Source organism: Cicer arietinum, chromosome 4, assembly GCF_000331145.2.
Source record: "Cicer arietinum cultivar CDC Frontier isolate Library 1 chromosome 4, Cicar.CDCFrontier_v2.0, whole genome shotgun sequence".
NCBI classification, from domain to species: domain Eukaryota; kingdom Viridiplantae; phylum Streptophyta; class Magnoliopsida; order Fabales; family Fabaceae; genus Cicer; species Cicer arietinum.
In genome coordinates this window covers 61563665-61576575 of record NC_021163.2, presented here as the reverse complement: position 1 = coordinate 61576575, position 12911 = coordinate 61563665, and the positions used below count along the sequence as shown (strand labels likewise).

General features: G+C 30.3%; 1 protein-coding gene across 7 annotated transcripts; it reads left to right on the top strand.

Moving 5' to 3' along the window:
- Positions 1-4722: 4722 nt before the first annotated feature.
- LOC101505222 (disease resistance protein RPM1) lies at positions 4723-12320 on the top strand. Of its 7 annotated transcripts, none has more exons than XR_003472432.2 (5): positions 4723-5319; positions 5840-6213; positions 7615-9683; positions 9798-9904; positions 10040-10361. XR_003472432.2 is itself a non-coding variant. In XM_073367749.1 (4 exons), exons 1-3 carry the CDS (start codon positions 4898-4900, stop codon positions 9666-9668), a joined length of 2850 nt encoding a protein of 949 aa, XP_073223850.1. In that variant the 5' UTR covers positions 4723-4897; the 3' UTR covers positions 9669-9683; positions 11992-12320. The 7 variants fall into 7 exon arrangements, 4 of the variants coding, with proteins under 4 accessions (XP_073223850.1, XP_073223851.1, XP_073223852.1 ...); XR_003472433.2 differs by having other exon boundaries at positions 9785-9904; XR_189739.4 differs by having other exon boundaries at positions 7615-9904.
- Positions 12321-12911: the final 591 nt, after the last annotated feature.

The window sequence follows — 12911 nt, the reverse complement described above, 5'->3', positions numbered from 1 at the left end:
GGAAAGAGTTCCTACCTAGTACACATAAGGGTAAGAGTAAATATATATATTAGTTAGTTAATATTGACTACTTTTTCGAGTGACATCTAATAAAATTTAAGGAATGAGTAGTTATTTTTAAAAGACTATTTTGATTATAAAAATATTGAAGATTTTAAAATACTTTGTAAAAATGTTTAAACTTTAAAAGATTATTTATTAAGATTATAAGATTTTAAAATATCACTTACAATTAAAGTTTTATAACTAGGATTCTAATAAATTTATATTATTATAAGAAATTTCAAGATTTCAAAATATTTTATGAATTTAAAATATTGAATGACAAAATATAATAAATAAATAATAAAGTTAGAATGAATATAAACAAAACTAATATAGTTTTAATAATCTTTTAATAATAAAATAGTTATAGTTTTATGTCTTCTTAAGTAGCATTTATCTACATATTTGTAGTTATAGTAATTATTCATAATTTAATGTAGAATATTTTATCCTGCATTATACACCTAAATATGCAATCCAATCAATATGAAAATACAATTTTGCCCTTTTAATCTTTTATAAAACTTATTTTTTATCATTCATTTTTTCATTCTTCTTTTGAAATTTTAAATGATTCATCATAACTTTCGAATATTCTAAATTTTTAAAATAAGAAAAGTAAGTAGCACTCGGATTTTTCATACCTTTGAAATAAATTTTTTAAAATTTTTTAAAGTTTTGAACAATTTGAAACTTTCAAAATATAAATTTTTTAGATTTTCGAGCAAACTAAAACTTTCAAAATAGAGAAAATTTCGAAATTTTCCATATTTAAAAACTTTCGAAACTTTTCAGATTTGAAAGCTTTCAAAATTTTTCATATTTGAAAACTTTTGAAACTTTCCAAATATTCAAAATGTAATCCTTTTTTCAAATATTTGAAACTTTAGAAACTATCAATTTGAAAACTTATTATAAATAATTAAAATAATAAAATTATATTTTTCACTTTGATTAGGGGTGGTAGATTTAAGTGTGGGGTGCAGTGTATAATATTCATTAACATATTTTTGTTCATGCTTTTGAATTTGAAGAGATTTATAAATATAATATTCATTAAGATTTTAAATTACTAAATAAATTTTAAGCAATTATTTGAAAAAAAAAATGATTACCATACACTCTCTAACACAATATTTTCAATAAAATGTTTTCTTATTTATTAAAATTTAAATTATTCATATAAAATTAAATTTCACATATTTAAAATCAAGGCAATCACCTTTATTCTATCAACATAATCTTTTATGATGTATAGATAAATTAATAATTTATTTATTTTCATTTCGAAGATCGTTACCTTTATATATATATATATATATATAATATTTTCATTGATATCAACTCAATTGCATTTTTTAAGGATGTCCGGATTAATAATATATTTTTATTTTAAAAATTATTATTATAATAAGTAATATCTTAAAGATTAATATATTAGTTATCGTTATTGTTCTCTTTGTTAAATTTTTCAAGAAACCATTGAGAAAGTTATCAACTAATTTTTATTTTGAGAGTCATTGTCATGATATCTACTATTTTGTTGATTATATCACAACTAAAATTAGAGTATCAAACACTTTAAAAGTGGATCTTAAAATCAATGTAATTTAAAAAAATTCACATTCCACTTTTACTTATATATATATATATATATATATAATCTATAACATGAGTAAAATAATATAAAATTAACATTCATATTAATACTTATATGATAATATAACAATTAATTTACTGTCTATAAAAAAAGGTTGTTTGTCTAGTAAAAACTGAAAAAATATTTTGTTTATTTTTAATTGTTTTTGAAAATATTATTTGAACATGTATTAAGAGTAAAAATATAAGTACATATTTTTATAGAAATGAAAATAAGTGAAAAACAATAATCGTACCATGTACTCAGAAGAGAGCAGAGGAAAAAAGAGAAATACATAGAAAGAAGAGAGAGATAAAAATGCATATATGAACCAAAGAAAATGAAATAAGGAGTACCAGAGAGAAAAATAAAGAAAAATTAGGAAAGTTTGAGGATTAGATAATCAGTATATGTTTGTGAGATAAGTTGAATCGAATCTTAAAATTGGAGTCATTTCAATATAATTTAGATCGAGAAGAATTGAATTGAGTTAAGTCTTGTTGGAATTTGGAAATATGGAGATAAAGAGAGAGTAAATGAAAGAAGGAAAAAAAAGCTAAATCTATTGAAATCTCATATTGTAGAAAAAAACTTTCTCTTTTTTAAATTTCACAAAAAAAGCATAACAAAATCTCATGAAATATATTTTTAAAAAGAATCCATTAAAATTTGAGAGATTTTAAATATTATAAGACTTTTTGTAAGTTGTAAAAAATATTGATTAAATACTATTATATTAACTCTAATAAACTCTGCTAAAAAGTTGAAGAAAAAAATATAAAAGAATCATAAAAACTGAAATAAAATCTCCACAAATAACAGGTTTTCCCTCATATAGATCTAGTTTGATAAAAAAGAAAAAGGAGTATCAGTACAATTTAACGTTGATTTTTTTTATTAAACATTAAAAATTTATTGTCTCTTATTATATACTAAAACGATCTCAATATGCATATTTTTTATAAAAGTAAATCAATATTGATAACCTTGCGGATAAAATTATTTGTCTTCTTAAAAATTAAAACGTATAATCAGTTGATTTACTTCCTATTAATAATTACCTTAACTTTTAAAACAAAATAATTAAATTTTTTTTTTCTGATAGATTTTCTCTGAGGAGCCTCAGATACTAAATGTGTAAATGTGTATACTTCTTTAATTCAAACTCAACCTTTGTTAGTAAACAACCAATTGATTAATTAATTCCTTAGTTTTATTACATTGGTATTTTTTTTATTAAACCATTGGTTTTTAAGATAATAAATTGCTGAAAAACAATTACATATATTGCAAATAATTGGAAAAGTCATACTCTCTTAGGCTGGGAAGACATTTTCTGAATGTTGTGTATGGTGAAATTAGGTGGGCCGTGGCAGACTTTTGGGCCCGTTAAATCAAGGAGGAATGTTGGACCAACTTTTTAAGTTTGGGTTTTCATCAGCGAGGAATGATTGGCACATGGCAGCAATCTTTATTTTTTGAAGTTGCCATTTCCATTTTGGCCGATGGAAAAGTTTTTTCCCCAAGGTATCTTGCCCGAAAGTCAATGGAGGTATGAAAAATTAGGTGTTGAAGTCTCTAATACTTTCCATTTCCATAACTTTTCCGAAGTAAATGGAGGTAAGAAAAAGGTTGTTTTTTCCCCAAGATACCATTTCCATTTAGGTTGTATTAGAGTTGTACAAGTAACTGAAGTCCGATCGAAACCGACATATCCGAATATAAAAACAGATAAAAAGGCGGGTAAAAACAAGTTTATTGGTTGTCAGTTGAGGCTTTTCAAGTATTTATGGGTAGAGGTGGTTGGATTAGGTGTCCAAACCATAACCTATAGATGATTGAACCGAACCGAGATTGAATACATATAGGCTTTTTGATATTGAGAAAGGCCAATGTATATAGAGAAGTGGTACTAATAAATCGTCTTAAAACCCACAATTTAGCTCGTAAGTGGAAGAGAATAATAGCTTAGCAACTATATCTCCTATTACAAGAAATAAACTTTAATTTTTCTTAACCAAAAACTATCATAGTAATTTTTCATAAATTTTATTTATTGTTTTTTCAACATTTTCTTCTCCACTAACACACAAGAGTCACAAATAATCGAACTTAAGTTTCAAGGATGATCGTTTTATAACATGCTTTCTTCTCCCTGCGCGAAGACCTTGAGTGGAGCTTACAACTGTAACTAGCCATGGTTGCACGCAGTGATATCCACGACCTAAATTTGGGTGACAATCTCTATGCTTTTCTTTTACATTTTATGTAGGAGGGAGTTAGCCGCGGTTGCACTTAAGAACTATTTTTTTTCTTTTGTCCGTTTCAACTGATCCGTCAACCGTGAAACTCGCCACCTGCAAAAATAGTGCCCCTAAACATTAAAAGGTGACTGAGATTTTTCCTCGAATGAAGGTTTACGACCCAAAATCGATTGAACCGACTGTTTGTCCACCCCTAAGTAATATGTAAGGAGTTGAGATCTCTAGATAAATACTATTACTCTTTTATACAAATTTGTAAGACAAAATTATTTGTCAACTCACAGCATGTTGATTAGAGAAGGAATTAGTCGACCTTGGTCAATAAGAATTGAGATATATGAGATACTTTTTTCGAAGAAAAACATAATAATTTTACCAATTTACTATTCTTATGAACTGTTTATCTCTATCATAAATGTAATAAATGCAATAAGTAGAATAATACTTTTGAAGTAGTTTATATAACAATAACAATAATTAAAAGTTACAATTGAAAAAATAATTAAATTAAAAATTGAATATAACATATTAATTTTTTTTAAAGAAAATACTAAAGTGACACACATTTAAAACATAAAAAACATATGAATTTGATAAATAAAAAATAATATACAGTAAAAAAAATACAAATAATAAAAAAAAGTTATAGAAACAATTTTTTTCACCACCATCCCTTATTTTCCACTTAACATGGGAACAATTATTTGACCGACCACTAAACTAACAAATAATTATTCTTATATATATTTGAAAATTTGTTTAGTACTGAATATCATCACTATTTTTTCACAAGTCGGTCTTGACTTCTAAGTTCTAACTAACAATTATTGTACATTCTATCTCATATCTATTTTTCCTGATGAGTTTGACTTCCAATTTCGTGTGCCTCTTTGAATACACTTTTCGCATAACACCTTTGATACACTTAGAATTGGAATAATAATGCGAAATGGCAGAAACTGCAGTGTGGTTTGTTCTAAGGCAAGTGTACCAACTCCTGAAAGAGGAACAAACACTACTCAAAGATGTAAGCAGAGACTTAGAACACATAAAAAATGAACTCGAATTCATTCGTGCCTTCTTAAAAGACGCAGATCAAAGAGCCACGTCAGATACCGAATTAGAAATCAAAGCTTGGGTGAAGCAATTGAGAGAATTATCATTTCGCATAGAAGATGTCGTCGATCAATACATCATGGATGTGTCTCAACATCATCATCATCATCATCATCATCATGGTGGATACATAGCTAAACTCCAAAACCTTGCTGGTTTAATCAAATTGAAAACCATAAAACCTCGTCATCGAGTAGCGTGTGAGATTCAAGATATCAAATTGTCATTTCATGAAATCAAAGAAAGATCTAAAAGGTACTATTACAATTAGTTTTAGTTTTAACGTTATCACCTAACTCAACTGACAAATGTCAATATTGTTAGATACCATGTCTCAGGTTCGAACCCACAGGCCACAGGCCTCGCAGTTCTGTGAGAGTTTCTTTACCATTTCATTGCTAAAAAAATGATTTGAAACTCTAAAGACCATGGATGCTACTTGTCAAAACGGTTTTTCTGGTACATGGAATGAGACATCTTGTCTCATTTGTAAAGACGAAAAAAATTGTTAACTTATACTTTTGAGGAGTATGGTCAATGTCGTTAGAATTTCCGTTGACTTTTAAACACAAATTTATGTAGAACACTACCAAGCCGTCCATATAATAATTTGTCTGCTTATGATTAGCTACAAGCTGATTATGTTAATTACTTTAGGATCACTATATAAGTGTTTAACACTTATTGTAATCAACTTCATCATTCTGTTAATTCAAAATGATTATTTCCCTTAATTTATTTTTCATATTTGTTGGACTCTCATGGTTCTCAACAGATACAATTTACTTTCCTCACTTGGACCACAAGGATCAATTACGAAAGATGTTGTGGCGAAGTCACGTGATCCTGATCGATTGGCTTCACTTTTTATTGAAGAAGATGAACTTGTTGGATTTGAGAAACCTAGGGATGAAATTGTTGGTTGGTTGGTGGATGGAGAAGTGATAGATCGTAGTGTGATTTCAGTAGTTGGAATGGGGGGACTTGGGAAAACCACTCTTGCTAAAAATGTTTTTGATAATCCCCAAGTGAAAGGACACTTTGATTGTCGTGCATTTCTTGTAGTTTCTCAATCTTATAATGTTGAAGCTTTGTTGAGAAACATGATGATGCAATTTTCTGAAGAAACTAAAGAACCTCTTCCTCGAGGTATGTTGCAAATTGTTCATATTGGATATATATCTACATGTTTTTATTTTATGTTTAGGTGATATATGATAAAACAAGTAGTTAATCCTCATTTTTGTGGATATTTTGTACCAATTTCTCTGTTGTCATATGAAAAGCATTTGGCTTTGGTCTTTTTGCTACTTAGGATATGTTTGATTTGACTTGTTTGAGCTTATTTACTGACATAAATATTTGTGAGACGGTTAGAGAGAGTTTATGACATGTTCATAAGTTGTTTTCAGCTTGTCTCTATAAGTTCTCTATGATAGATTATGAAAATAATTTATATGAAAACAATTTGACTTTGTTTCATCTTTTGCTATAGAAATAGCTTATACATAAGCATTTTTATGATAAGCGTTTGCTTTTTCGCTAAAAAAACAATTGAAATCAAACTAGCTACTTGTTCTCTTGTGCTCTAGCTCTTATCCATTTCTGTTTTCTAACAAAGTATCAAGAATTCATTGATTTTAAAGGGTGTCTATAAGTGAGATCAACTAAAATAACAAAATATGTAATAGAAAACAAGTAGAAAAACATGTACAAAAAACCCTCATACACCAAAGTGACATCAAATAAGAACTCTCTACTCCACATCCTATGTTTGAAGGGAAGTATTGTCATTTATTGGCATGCTAAAATGAACTCACATTACTACTATGTGGTTGAAAATGTCCACATCTTTTAGTAAACAACTCAATAGTTTCTCAAATAGATTAAAGAATCACAATGACAAAGTGGCAAAGGGAGGCAGATCACTTGCCATTATACATGCAACACTACATGTTGATGTGTTTATAAGTATTACAAATCTAGAGACTACACAAGAGGCTTGGGATAAGTTAAAGGAGGAGTTTCAAGTTAGTGAAAAACTAATAGAATGAAAGTTTTGTACTTGAGAAGATAATTTGAAGCACTTACCATTAAAGAAGAAGAGAAGTCAAAGGAAGTTTGTAATTCTAAATGTCAAGTTGTAGAAATAATGGAAAAAGCCCTTTCGAAGTGTAAGCTTGAACTGTTGAGATTAAAGATTGTAGTATTCATAAACAATCTTAAGGAGGCATATTAAAAATTGAGATTTTTGTAAAGGACTTTAGGACTATGTTAGATATTTATGCTTATTTAGTTTTATGTACTTTGTTTGGTCTGGTTAGGTGAAAAAACATGTGCCACTTCTTGATTTAAGAAATCAAAGGTTATGTTTAGGAGTTTTTATTTATTTATTTATTTATAAATTTCTACATGTTGTCCTATTAGAGACCTTTGGGCTTGGTCTTTTTTATGCTTGCAATGTTTTAGCTCTGAAAAATGAATGAAACCAGTTGTCCTCTACTATTGCTGTTGTTTTGTCTAAAAAAGTCATATACATTTGTCTAATAGGTACAAACACGATGGACAAGATGCAACTCATTACTCTGGCAAGGTCTTACTTGCAGAGCAAAAGGTACGTAATTTGCTTCGATGACGTATGGACAATAAATTTTTGGGATGAAATCCAACTTGCCACACCTGATAACAAGAAAGGGAGTAGGATAATGATCACAACCAGGAATTTGGATGTTTCCAACTATTGTAGGAAAGATTCTTGTGTTCAAATGCACAAGTTGCAATCCTTGCCTCCAAACAAAGCATGGGAACTCTTTTGCAACAAGGCATTTCGATTTGATTTCTATGGAAATTGTCCACCAGAGCTCAAAGATATATCTGAAGAAATCGTTCAAAAATGCGAGGGGTTGCCGCTTGCAATTGTTGCTGTAGGAGGTCTCTTGTCAACTAAAGATAAAACTGTTTCTGAATGGAAAAAACTATGCCAAAATCTAAGTTTGGAGTTAGACCGTAATCCTCATTTAGCTAACTTACCAAGAATTTTAGGCCTTAGTTATGAGGACTTGCCACATCATTTGAAATCATGTATGTTGTATTTTGGTATATACCCAGAAGATTACTCAATTAGGAGTTCAAGGTTGATCCGACAATGGATAGCCGAGGGGTTTGTTAAACACGAAGTAGGGAAATCTTTGGAGGAAGTTGGAGAAGAATACTTGATAGAGTTGATCCATAGAAGTTTGGTTCATGTCTCCCGTGTTCACTATGATGGTAAAGCTACAAGCTGTCGAATCCATGATTTGTTACGAGAAATGATCATGAGAAAAATGAAGGATTTAAGTTTTTGTCATGTTGTCCGTGAAGATAATCAGGAACACATCTCTGATGTAATTGTAACGATCAGGCGATTGGCTGTAGAAACCAGTTCCAGCAATGTGCTAAGGAGCATTGAACACTTCCCTATACGATCCCTATATATATTCAATGCTTTTATAAACTTTCCTGATTACTTTGGGAGTAAGATCTTTGCAAAGTCTAAGCTTTTGAAAGTATTGGACTTGGAAGGTGCTTGGTTGAACTATGTTCCTGATGAAATTGGAAATCTTTTTCACTTAAAGTACTTGAGCTTAAGATATACAAATGTCAAGAATCTTCCTAAGTCCATTGGCAAACTACAAAATCTAGAGACCTTGGACCTAAAGGAAACACTAGTGTGCGAATTACCAAGTGAAATAAATAGGCTTTTAAAGTTGCGCCATCTTCTAGTTTACTGCAGAAAAACATATTCTAGTATCAGTGGTGAAAGTGGGGTGAAAATGATGGAAGGTGTTGGAGGCATGACAGTTTTGCAGAAACTTTATCATATAGAGGTAAACCATGGTGGGTTGAACCTAATAGCAGAGTTAAGAAAGCTGAGGCAATTAAGGAAGTTGGGACTAAAGAATGTAAAGAGAGAATATGGAAATGCTCTTTGTGATTCAATAAAGGAAATGAATTGCCTTGAATCTCTTCATGTTAGTGCAATAAATGAACATGAAATCATAGACTTGCAATTCATTTCATCTCTCCCTCAACTTAGACAACTTCACTTGTTTGGTCGATTAGAAAAGCTTCCTAATTGGATTTCAAGACTTGATCATCTTGTTAGGTTGTCAATTCGATTTTCCAAGTTAAAGGATGATCCACTCAAGTTACTTAAAGATTTGCCAAACTTGTTGCGTCTTGCGATTGTCTGTGATGCTTATGATGGAGAAATGTTGCACTTCCAAGTTGGGTTTAAGAAGCTGAACAACCTATATCTTGTGCAGTTGAATAACTTGAATTCAATTTTAATTGACAATGGAGCTTGTCCTGCCATTAAACTAATTGAAATGGTGCATATCCCCAAACTAAAAGAGATTCCCACTGATATTCATCTGCTAAAGAGCCTTGAAACTTTGTATTTCATTGATATGCCTTATGAGTTTAATCAAAGCATTGATCCAAATGGTGGACCCAAAAACTGGGTCATCCAACATGTTCAAAAGGTAACTGTTATAGTGAAGGTTGGTTCAACAAATTCTTTTGACTACAACTATCGCACTATTTGTCATACAAGGGGTACATGAATCAAGAATAGAAAGGTATCCTTTTTGTCTAACTATATATTATTTAGTGCATGTTTAGAATCACGTTGAGTTTGATGAAATTATGGTGCCACCATGATTTTGTATTATTGTTGAAGCTTTAAACTGTAGATGTTGCTAAATTCACGGTAACACACTGTGACCTGCTAAATTCACCGGCAGTCCAATCATTTACTCAGTGTATTTGTAAATCCTACTAGTACTTTATATTTATCAAGGTAATTAGGTTGTCTTATATATTGCTTTTCTATTCATGAGTTTTAGTGAAGCCACATTTTCATGCAATTCTTCTATAAAGTTGAATCATTCATATATCAACTCCCTCGTTTTGTTGTTGCTCCATAAATTCTTAGGCTTCTCAATGTGGATGGAACTTGGAAGTTTCAGATTCTCAATATTTAACAGCTTACAACAGGGGCATCTATCCTTATTCATTCATCCTCGATGCTTTTCAATCCCCAAATAAAGTAGTGAACTCTTGGGGCTATACTGCTGCAAAGCATATTGAATATGAACCTTGTGAATTTCTTCAGATATTTATAATGTATTCCAGGAGATTTTATTTGTGGCTTGTGTATGTGTATTTTATTATATGCAATTTTTTTGGGTATGTTGTTATGTTTGCTATGCACAATTTACTCCCTCCGCCTTTTAATATAAGATTCAATTGCCTAATTCACGGAGTATCAATAATGGTGATTAATTTGGTTTGGCTCCCTGCCATATATGATAGTGAAGCCACATTTTCATGCAATTCTTCTATAAAGTTGAATCATTCATATATCAACTCCCTCGTTTTGTTGTTGCTCCATAAATTCTTAGGCTTCTCAATGTGGATGGAACTTGGAAGTTTCAGATTCTCAATATTTAACAGCTTACAATAGGGGCATCTATCCTTATTCATTCATCCTCGATGCTTTTCAATCCCCAAATAAAGTAGTGAACTCTTGGGGCTATACTGCTGCAAAGCATATTGAATATGAACCTTGTGAATTTCTTCAGATATTTATAATGTATTCCAGGAGATTTTATTTGTGGCTTGTGTATGTGTATTTTATTATATGCAATTTTTTTGGGTATGTTGTTATGTTTGCTATGCACAATTTACTCCCTCCGCCTTTTAATATAAGATTCAATTGCCTAATTCACGGAGTATCAATAATGGTGATTAATTTGGTTTGGCTCCCTGCCATATATGATAGTGAAGCCACATTTTCATGCAATTCTTCTATAAAGTTGAATCATTCATATATCAACTCCCTCGTTTTGTTGTTGCTCCATAAATTCTTAGGCTTCTCAATGTGGATGGAACTTGGAAGTTTCAGATTCTCAATATTTAACAGCTTACAATAGGGGCATCTATCCTTATTCATTCATCCTCGATGCTTTTCAATCCCCAAATAAAGTAGTGAACTCTTGGGGCTATACTGCTGCAAAGCATATTGAATATGAACCTTGTGAATTTCTTCAGATATTTATAATGTATTCCAGGAGATTTTATTTGTGGCTTGTGTATGTGTATTTTATTATATGCAATTTTTTTGGGTATGTTGTTATGTTTGCTATGCACAATTTACTCCCTCCGCCTTTTAATATAAGATTCAATTGCCTAATTCACGGAGTATCAATAATGGTGATTAATTTGGTTTGGCTCCCTGCCATATATGATAGAGGCGATGGTATAGATTTTAAACCTTAGTGGCTGTTTTGACAGTAGCAGGTTTGGTTACTTGATAGCTAGATTTACCATGTGAATTTTGTTGCTGTTATGGCTGATTTTATTTTGGTTTGTAATTAATACTTCAATGGGTGCATGACTGAAGCATATCTGGTGTTATCATGATCTTGAAAGTGATTAATACTTGTCCGTCTCATAGTAATCGATCTATTTGAACATTTCACACAAATAAAGAAAAGTGTATATATGAAAGAGAGGTGATAATTTTTTTTTCAAATAGGTGGATTGTTGTGAAATGGAGGGAGTAATAAATGATGAAAACTTGTTACAAAGAATTTGTAATGCTTGAAAGCCTCTAAACCTGCTTGTTGATGTGGCACTTTTTAGTAAAGGAGTTTCCTCGCTTGGCCCATATATGCTCAAGTAAAGGAGTGATGTGGGAATTTGGATTGCCATGTAGTCGGGAAGTCCACGCAGTCGGACACATCGGTGGCCGTCCAATTTTGGTCAAGGAGCCGAAAAAAGAACAATTTTATTTTTAATTTTATAATTTAAATTACCGAGTTTATATATAGATCGTTTGATCTTGATGGAACGACTGTTGATATCTTGAATGCGTGAATGCAGACACTTTGCCAGTAATGTTGTGGAAAAGGTGATTGTATGGTGATGAACAAATTAAAATTGGAGCTGCAATTGTGATGTGAAGGGGTTTTATGCAGGTTTATTATCTTTGTCCAATCATGGAGTTTTGGTGCTGCTGCTTTGGGGTGAAGCTCTTGGTTCGAATTCTACTACACTGGTGTTCAATGGTAAATAATCCATGGTACAGGGGTGTCATTGTTTACTTCTTCCTATTTCTCGTTTTGGTGATTGTAATCTTCTGCTATATGTAAAATAAATAGGGATGCTTTTGCAAAAGAAATAATTAATGCAATGGTTAGTTTAAAATAAATTTTATAAAAAGGGACAAACAAATCTAAATTTAAAAGAGTCTTGTGTTTCAGTATAATTATTTGATTTGAATAAGTATTGAATTTTTTGTCAATAAATTAGCCTAACACTAAATTTCTCTAGACGATCTCTTGTAAAAAAAAAAAAAACACTAGCAAGGTCCCTAAACCTTCATAAATTAAAAATACTTCACCTCTTGGCATCTTGAATATAATACATGTTCTTCAATTCTTAATAAAATTGAGTCAATTTATATGTAAATTGATTAAACATAATTTAGATAAGGTGAAAACATTTTTATCTAACATGCTAGATAACGGTAACTATTATATATCTATGTTTGTGGATAATCATTCACATAGCTGTGTAAAAAAAGTATTGTACTCGTACCTTTTTATTAAGCAGTTAGTAGTATATATATATATCTGAAATAAAATTATTACATCTGTCTTTAAATATTGGTTTTATTAGATTGCCAAAAATAAAGAAATAATAGTTTTTTTTCTTCTAAATACAATTTTTTTTCTTCATTTTTGTGAGTTTTCTTTTGAATTATCAGATGCAATGATCATTTTTTACTCTTGTAAATCAGT

Bases quoted from the DNA above. Each gene is read 5' to 3' on its own strand.
- LOC101505222 (XM_073367749.1), top strand. From the start codon at position 4,898: ATGGCAGAAACTGCAGTGTGGTTTGTTCTAAGGCAAGTGTACCAACTC. The intron at 5,320-5,839 runs GTACTATTACAA...GGTTCTCAACAG, and splicing joins ATCAAAGAAAGATCTAAAAG to ATACAATTTACTTTCCTCAC. The intron at 6,214-7,614 runs GTATGTTGCAAA...TTTGTCTAATAG, and splicing joins TAAAGAACCTCTTCCTCGAG to GTACAAACACGATGGACAAG.